At 42.4% G+C, this 9,026-nt stretch overlaps 1 protein-coding gene across 4 annotated transcripts in view; it reads left to right on the top strand.

The window, feature by feature from the left end:
* The first annotated feature begins 1,481 nt into the window (after window positions 1-1,481).
* The window catches only part of FNBP1L (formin binding protein 1 like), a 114,666-nt gene continuing 107,121 nt past the window's right edge, over window positions 1,482-9,026 (top strand). For 3 of the 4 annotated variants that reach the window (XM_037162036.2, XM_037162038.2, XM_037162037.2), the window contains exon 1: window positions 1,485-1,749. In XM_037162036.2, the coding sequence (XP_037017931.1) occupies window positions 1,726-1,749 (24 nt within the window). In that variant the 5' untranslated portion in view covers window positions 1,485-1,725. Of the gene's footprint in view, window positions 1,750-9,026 lie in introns of all 4 variants that reach the window. The other variant, XM_037162039.2, reaches the window with a different exon arrangement.

Here is a 9,026-nt window from a genome sequence, read left to right as displayed (position 1 = left end):
ATGTTTTAAGTGTCAATTCTACATCTGTATATAGCCCTGAATGCTTACCACCTAAAGTCTGGTCTCCCTTGTCACCATGTATTTGACTCCTTTTACTAACTCTCTTCATGCTCTCCTCCCCCTCCTTTCCTTCTGGTAACCTTTTGTACTGTTGTGTTTATGAGTTTGTTTGTCTGTTGGTTTGTTGCTTTAGGTTTTATATTCCACATGAGTGTCATCATATGGTTCTTGTCCTAGCATGATATTCTCAAGATCCATGTTGTCAAGAATGGCAGTGTTTCATCCTTTTCATGACTGAGTAGTATTCCAAGGTATATATGTACCACATCTTTATCCAAACTTTTATTGAAGGGCACTTGGCTACCATAAATAATGCTGCCACAAACATAGAAGTATATATCTTTATGAATAAATGTTTCCATTTTGGAAGGATAAATACCCAGAAGAGGAATTGCTGGGCCATAGGGTAGCTCTATTCTTACTTTTTGGAGGACCCTCCACACTGCACCAGTTTATATTCCCACCAACTGCTTATGAGGGTTCCTTTTAAGGGAGAACTTCTTAAGACGCTCAGCTGTCACAACAGGCTGAGGAGTACTCTACTAGTGATTGGATTGAAAGTGTGTGTGTTTAGAAGATGAGCAATTAATGCTACAGCATATGTTAGGGAGTTGTTAGGCTTACTTGATCTATAATAGCACTTTCTATCTGCAGTTAATGATTGCTGAGAAAGGCTGGGAAGTAACTCTACGGAAGACAAAGGGAAGTTGTGGACCTTTCTTCAAGGTTCCTACATTCTGAATGAGAGGTATCCTAAGTCTGAATAGGATCCTTGCACAGCTGGGGAGGAGTCTGGCTCCCCTGCAATCCATACACAAGGTGCCTATTCCAGAACACAGGTAAGCTCCATTCTCATTTCTGCAGGTGAGAGCGTGGCACACGATTGTCCCTGTCTTCCACTTCGTCCTGGCAACATCCCAAAATGAATGTTTACAGAACTTACAAAATAAAATTAAAAAACAAAATAGAATCAGGGGCACGTTGCATTCACATTTGATATTCACCCGCTACACATTTTAGTGGTTCCCAAGATCATTTTAACCATCAAGATGTTTTTCTTATAAATCAACCCTCCACAGCCTAAACCCAAAGATTTGGAAGAGGTTTCCTTGTCAGGGCTTCTCCCGTGAAGAGGCAAGAAGGGGAGTGACTGGGGTTGCTAATCTAAGGGGACTCAGGATAAGGGGAGTGCAGTGGGCGTCTTTTCCTTCTCTGCCTTTCCATTTTGGAGACACAGATCCGAGTGGCAACGGCGGTGAGACTGTCCAAGGCCCGAGGTGCGGGGGAGAAGGGATCCCGCGGGAACCGGACAGGCGCTAGACCCTTTAGCTGTGGGACCCCGCCGGCTGGGGCCGGGAGAGAGCGGGTCCGCCCCGATCCCAGGGTGCACCGCGCCCCGCCCCCTCCCCTCTCCCCGTCCCGCCTCCCCTCGTCCCCGGCCCCCTCCCAGCCAGCTCCTGGAGGCGGGGACGCGGCTTTGGCGTCGGCTTCTCCCGTCGACTCTTTCTCACTCACTGGGGAGCCTGGCTGTGGCGGCACCTTCGGAGGGAAAGCTTCAGAACCGCGAGCCCGTGGGCCAGCCAGTGGGAGGTCGTACAGACTCACGGCAGGACCGACCGACGGACAGCGGGGCAGCCAGACTGCCGAGTCGCTTCAAGTTCCGCCATGAGCTGGGGCACCGAGCTGTGGGTGAGTCCGGGCGATGGGATCCCGCGCGGACCCTGGACCCCAAGGGGCGCGGGCTAGGTGGGTGCCGCCGACCGTCGTGGTCACGGCGCATCGAGCCGTCCCCGCCCCTGGCGCAGGTTGGGGGTCCCGCACCTCTTTGTGTGCAGACCCTCTCGAGAGGCCGGGGGCGGCGGGGCTGCGGGTGTGCACTCCCGCCTCTGCCGCCGCGGTGGGGCTGAGGGCAGCGCCTCGGATGGCGGGAGGAGCGGCCCGCGGGCCCCCGCGTCCGCCGCCGTCCTCTCCCGAGCCTTCTCCCTCTCCTTCCTCCGCCTTTACTTTTCCCGGCGTCTGGCTGCGCGCGGGGCCGCGCTTCGGTGCCTTTGTATCTCCCCGCCTGGAGGCGGGGGAGGGGGCCCATTGTCCCGAAGGGGCGGTGTTCGCGGTCGGGAAGGGGCCCGACGCCCCCCCGCCCGAAAGAGGGTCCCCCGGGCGAGGGCGTCGCCGGGCCAGGGCTCCGCGGGGAGCCTCGAGGCGCTGCCCCGCGCCGTCCGCGGCTCCCGCCCCAGGTAGGGGAGTCCGGCGGCTTTGTTCGGAGCCGGGCCTCCGACCAGTCAGGCCCAGCCTACACGCCCATTTCCCCCTACTGTCTCCGGGCTTCGGACTCCGCAGCTTCGGGGACTCCCGCTGGGCCACCTCTGGCTGCTACCTGGTGCTGGGGGGTGGGGGCGGTGGCTTTTGGGATCTGAATTAAATTGAGTGATAGACAGGGAAGCCAGTTTTGCCAAAAGGAGTGTAAGGCTTCCCGTTTGCTTTACTTCTCCTACCGTTGTTCTTTATTCTCACACGTTTTCCCTCTTCCCTTCCTCTTTCTTCCTTGCCTTTTTTGGGCGCTTGAAAGCTCCAGACAATGCCCAGTATCTGGGCAGGGTGGACTATAATCGGTCGCAGAATTCGCTCGCGACGACGCCACGGAAGGGTGGAGGTGTGAGGGCAGTGATTACACAGGTGCCGCGGAGGGACGGGGGCGTGGGGGCGCTGTCCCGAGAGCCGCCGGGCCTTAGCCACTCCCCTGTTATCCCACCTGTGCACATTTTCCGTGCCTTTTGTTAACGAGGATCTCTTGAAATCACGACAGAGAAAGGGGAGAAAGAACTTTTTAGTCTCTGTATGTGCTTGTAGGATTTAAATGATTTCTGGTCGGTTAATTGAAGGGCAAAACGTTTTGTTATTTTTTCACATTTTACAGATTGGGAATCTTAGACCTGAAGGAGACTTTAGAATTCATTGAGTTGAACACCTCCTTAGCCGGCCCAGGAATCTCCTGTTACACTGGGGGCAAGTGTTTGCTTGGTCTGTAAACATACCACCCAAAAGAAAATACCTCAGGACTCAGGAGCCTCTTCATTTCGTTTCTTACATAGCATTAATTGTTCTTATATTGGGGAGGAGTATAGAATAGATGAGTTATGTAAAATTTAACCATTTACTTTGGTTGGATTCTCAAGTGTTATTAGTCTTTTCCCTTTGGTTTTGTATATTCTATAATTGGTTGTAGTGTGTGGTTTGGTGCCTTCTATAGTTAATTATAGTGCGCCATCAGTGAAAGGATATGGGTATAATTTTTTCCACTTTTATAGTTAGTATTTTAATTTTTACGTGATTAAATGACTCAGGTCAGATTTTAAAAAGTACATAAAAGAAAGGAAAACGGTGGAAGAATAGATTTAACTCTTAATTGAGGTTCAAAAAAGTCACTGTATCACATTATAGGAAAACAGTTGTAGGAGAATGTAATATTTTAGTGAAGACAAAAATACAATTTTTAATTTTTAAAATAGTTTATTTTTTTATTGTGTTTTCCCATTACCATTCATCCTTGTTGTTATACCCTCTTCCAAACTCCGCTGCCACCACCTGCCCCAGTCACCACACTGTTGTACGTCCATGAGTTCTTTTTATTATTTTGCTGGATCCAGCCACCCCCAAACCCTAATGTTTTTGAATTTTAATTTAAGAATATAATACATTCACAAGCAATTACTGCCCCCCCCACTGTCCCTTGTAATTTGGTTATTTACTTTTAATATTTAAAAAATACTTATTCATTATTAGAAGGGAGGGGAGGGAGAAAGAGGGAGAGAAAAATGGATGTGAGAAACATCAGTTGGTTACCTGAGGGCCTGGGGACCAGGCTTGAACCGGCAATCTTTCCTTCACCCAACATCACCCAGCCAGCTGGGCTCCACAGGTCAGGGCTACTTTCAGCATTGTAATAGAATAGCAATTTGAAAAGGTAAAGTGTAGAAGAGATGGGAATTTCTGTTCTAGTATTTTGGGGGGGGGGTATAAAAATATTTTTTAAATTTCTCTTAGAATTTAATCTTCATGTTTTAAATATTTTAGTGGTTTGAGGATTTTAGGGAAACATGGAACTAAACGATATGGAATCAACTAATAATCAACTGCGTACTTAAACCTTAAAGTAGGAGTTGGTGTAGAGGACTATTGGGACCAGAAGAGACCTTCGAAAAATTGACTAGACTTCCTGTCTTTCCTGTTTTCGTTTTTGAAAAAGGATATTGTGCTTCCAATGGATTGTAACAGACCCCTGTACTATATTATGTGTTCTTGCCATTGAGAAATTTGAGGTTGGGAAAAGTCTCTTGAAAGTTTGAATTTAGAAACCAGTTCTGATGTTATTGCACATTTAGAATCACATTACTGTCCCGAAGTTTTACTTGTTGAGACCATGTTGTTACAAAAAAATGACATTTATTGATGGTTATGCACTCAAATTTAAGTTTATTTCTTATATTATTCATTGGAGTTGTATTATTGCTGTTAATGATTTCTTATGTGTTATGTTAAAATTGATAATAAAGTAATATAGAGACACTCTAATACTGATTCTGTGGGACAGAACTAATAGTGATAGGCCAAGTGGGTAGTGTCAGACTTTTCATGTGTAGTTGTATGGGGATATGAATTAAATAGTTATAAATTTGAGCAGTGTTTTAGGGAATTTCTAGTGTTCCAAATAAATATTTTTTAAGTAAGGTGGAGATGCAGTTCTGGGTTCTATGTTCTTGGTAATATCAAACATAGAGTGGACAGTGTCTTTCTTCAGGATGCAGTGTAATTATTAGGTAGAATCTTAGGCATTGTTTATTGTGTTCATTTCTTATTACCACAAGAAGAATGGTTGAATCAGAAAGAATCCAAATATTATTAATGATTTCACAAAGCACAGATTTTTGTAATTATTAGCTCTTCTTACAAATAAGGAAATTAGTGATTGGAGTTCTTTGTTTAATCAGAAAGTTTTATTTATTGAGATGGCATTTTAGTTTTTTGAGGAGCCAGTTAAAGTTCAACAGAAGAAAAAATCCATAAACAATTGTGAGTGTATGTATAGGATAGTTTCCAATATCCAACTTGATTTATAGGGGCTTATATCCCTTTCTTAATGCCTTAGTTTCCTGGTCTGTTAGGATTTTTGGCCCTTAGTTTTAAGAGTATATGATTTAAATGCCATTATGTTTATTATATTATTAGCTAAGTGTATTTGACAAAGCTCATGCCTTTTTGGGAAGAAATTGAAAATGTAGATTGGATAGTAGAGTCAGTGGATTATTTAAGTTACAGCCCCAGTTTTAATTATTCCTTATCTTTGTCCTCATAGCACTTTATATGGCACTTCTATTTTAACAGTTATATTGTAAGTGTATTAGACTTTTGAGTTCTTGAGCGCAGGGATTGAGTTAAATTTTCTTTTGTTTGTTTTACTGACTACAACAATGCCTGTAGGTGGTCATGCATGTTTTGTCCAGTTGAATTAACACCGTATTTTTGGGACTATAAGACACACCTTTCCCCAAATTTGGGAGAAAAGGAGGGTGCATCTTATAGTCCGAATGTAGCTTTGCATTTTACATTGGTGAAATATTATGTTATTTATGTTATTAAATATTTTACCACTTTTTTTTTGCTTCAAAATTTTTTTTCCTATTTTCCTCTAAAACCAAGGTGTGTCTTATGGTCTGAAAAATACTCCAGTTCCTTGCATTATCCAGAGTATTGGCTGTTGATTAATAAGTGCACCCTGGAGGAAGTCTTTGTGGTACCAAAGGCCTTTATAGGTGATGATAGATTAGGTGGTCTAGATAAACAGTTTAAGAAGGTCTAAACGAGCTGAAAGCAACCAAAATGATAAAGCTAAGTTTTAGTACTTGGGTGTTTTTTACACACTGGGGAAGAACTGACCAAGAAGTTCTTGTGAGTTTACCTCACTGATAACTTGGGGATTTGACTGCCAATAGCTGATAAAATCTTAGGCCATGTTAATAGATTTGTCTAGGACGAAGGAATTGGTCCCATTGTGGTGTATAATGATTAGATTCTATCTGTAATACTGACTTTAATATTACTTCAAATTTTTTTAGAAAGCAGTTATCTAGAGGAGGTTGACAAAGAAAACTTCTTATCAGTGCAAACTGTATTGTTTTTCTAAAGTAGGAAAGTGCTGTAGGAATTTACTTTAGAAAAAATAAAATTATTGTGTCTATTATAGAGAAGCACTATGCAATGTATACTTAGATTTATGAAGACTTATCATATCAGCCCTTGCGAGGAGCCCTTTGCCCTTAGAGTTACTTTGACGTGATACTACTTTTTTTAACTCCAAATTCTTCCTACATTGATAGCACTGTTCAGAATGTCCTGTGTTGACCAGTTCCTATCAACTCCCTCCCTCCAGACTATCCACTCTGGATGTTATCTTAATGGGACTACCACCTTATGTTACAGTTATTTCTTATATATTCAAATCTTTGGAAAATGGTCATGGTAAATACTTATATTTTACATTCCATTTTGTTGGTAGAAATTATCATGTCCAATATTACGGATGTTTTATAAATGTTGTTATTCCTTAAGGAGGGTGAGAGTTAAGACACCTTTTTATGCCACCATTCTCACCTGTCTAAAATGAGGTGGGAGCTGGAGAGTTGTCTCTGAGCAGGATCTCCTGTGCATTACCATTTCCTTAAACTTGCATTTCCATTCGCCTACCTTGCCTTTATCTTAAAACATTTATGCTTCGTCCTTCCCCTAATCCATAAAATGTGGGTTTGGCTGCAGACTTAACACCCTATTCTACCTACTGTTTCCTATATACCAACCCATGTTTCCAGGCAGAACATAGGCCAAGCCAATAGCAACAGTTTATAATTATGGAACAGCTTCTATGTGTACCTACAAGTGGTATCTTATTTAATAATCTACAGTCCTTAAACATTTTAGGCTGAATAGCAAAAGTGAAAAATTCTGTTTTGAGGAACATAATCATACCTTTGGCATTTAAAAACTAGTACAAAAAGATTATGTGAAGGTTTTGTTTTATAGGAATCAAAAGCTGTTCTATCAGTACATATTATTAGTTCAGATTATGTATAGTATATCAGCTATCAAAAAGATATTTGGCATAAGGAGGGTTTTTAAAATAGATATTTTATTGATTATGCCATTACAGTTGTCTCATTTCCTGCTCTTCATTCCCTTCCACTCTGCATACCCCTCCCCCCACATTTCCCCCCTTTAGTTCATGTCCATGTGTCATAAGTTTAGCTTCTATATTTCCCACACTACTCTTGCCCTCTCCCTGTCTATTTTCTTCCCAACGTCTATGCTACTTATTCTCTGTACCTTCCCCCCCCTCACCTCCTCCCACTCCCCTGTTGCTGACCTTTCATATGATCTCCATTTCTGTGGCTCCGCTCCTGTTTTAGGTGTGGTTAGTAATAACTGAGTTTGCTATCCTTTCACTGTTCATATTTTTTATCTTCTTTTTCTTAGGTAAGTCCCTTTAACATTTCATATAATAAGGGCTTGGTGATGATGAACTCCTTTAACTTGACCTAATCTGAGAATCACTTTATCTGCCCTTCCATTCTAAATGAAAGCTTTTCTGGATAGAGCAACCTTGGATGTAGGTTCTTGCCTTCATGACTTGGAATATTTCTTTCCAGCCCCTTCTTGCCTGTAAGGTCTCTTTTGAGATATCAGCTGACAGTTTTATGGGCTCTTCCTTGTAGGTGACTGTCCCCTTATCTCTTGCTGCTTCTAGGATCCTCTCCTTCATTTTAATCTTGGCTAATGTAATTATGATGTACCTTGGTGTGTTCCTCCTTGAGTCCACCTTCTTTGGGACTCTCTGAGCTTCCTGGACTTCCTGGAAGTCTATTTCCTTTGTCAGGTTTGGGAAGTTCTTCTTTATTATTTGTTCAAATAAGTTTTGCACTTGTTGCTCTTCTTCTGGTACCTCTATAATTCGGATGTTGGAATGTTTAAAGATGTTGTGGAGGTTCCTAAGCCTCTCCTCATTTTTTTTGAATTCTTGTTTCTTCTTCATTCTTTTCTGTTTGGTTGTTTCTTTCTTCCTTCTGGTCTATTCCATTGATTTGAGTCCCAGTTTTCTTTCCATCACTGTTAGTTCCCTGTGCATTTTCCTTCATTTCACTTAGTGTAGCCTTCATTTTTTTTTCATCCAATTTGGGAACAAAATCAACCAGTTCTGTGAGCATCCTGATCACCAGTGTTTTGAACTATGTATCTGATAGTTTGGCTGTCTCTTGGTTGCGTAAAAGTATTGGCTCTGGGGCTTTGATTTGTTCTTTTGTTGGAGCCATTTTTGGTCAGGTGGAACCCTCCATAAGGAGAGTTTCGCACGTGGGGATTCCTAAGAAGTTCCCGGAGGGCAGAGACCACGTCTTACTCATTAGTTATTCATTGCCTGATTCTTTGCTGTACCCTCAGCTCAGCACACTGGCTGGCATGGAGCCTGACACTACCAGGATCTGTAGTAAATGTTTGCTACACTCACCTGGGTATAGTGGTTAGGTTTGGCTTGCATCTGAGAGTAGGATGCTTGAAATTAGTGATGAGTGGTAGAATGGGACCAGGCTAAAATGTCCACCTGGCTGAATGCTTGATTCAGATTCATCAATTGTGTGTGTGTGTGTGTGTGTGTGTGTGTGTACAGAGTTATGCATTAACATATAATTAACTCAATTTTTAGACTATTTAAAAATTCCACTGAAGGAAATCTTCATTTGTTAAATAGAAGGGATTATCTCTTTCTTCTGAATCCTTTGCCAGTATGTAGTAGGAGGAATTCCACTGGGTCTTAAGACATGAGAGTTGTACTGATTCAATTAGTGCTGCAAGAATAGCTGAAGCATTTTGTTCATTCCTTTAATAATATGTTACTGGTTCTGAAATCAGTTGTATTTTTTAACACA

The sequence above is a fragment of the Artibeus jamaicensis genome, unplaced genomic scaffold, assembly GCF_021234435.1.
Source record: "Artibeus jamaicensis isolate MK-2021 breed Jamaican fruit bat unplaced genomic scaffold, CSHL_Jam_final contig_482, whole genome shotgun sequence".
In the NCBI taxonomy this organism is placed as follows: Eukaryota; Metazoa; Chordata; class Mammalia; order Chiroptera; family Phyllostomidae; genus Artibeus; species Artibeus jamaicensis.
Note: the sequence above shows the minus strand (reverse complement) of the source record. Positions and strands in the feature narration are given on the sequence as shown.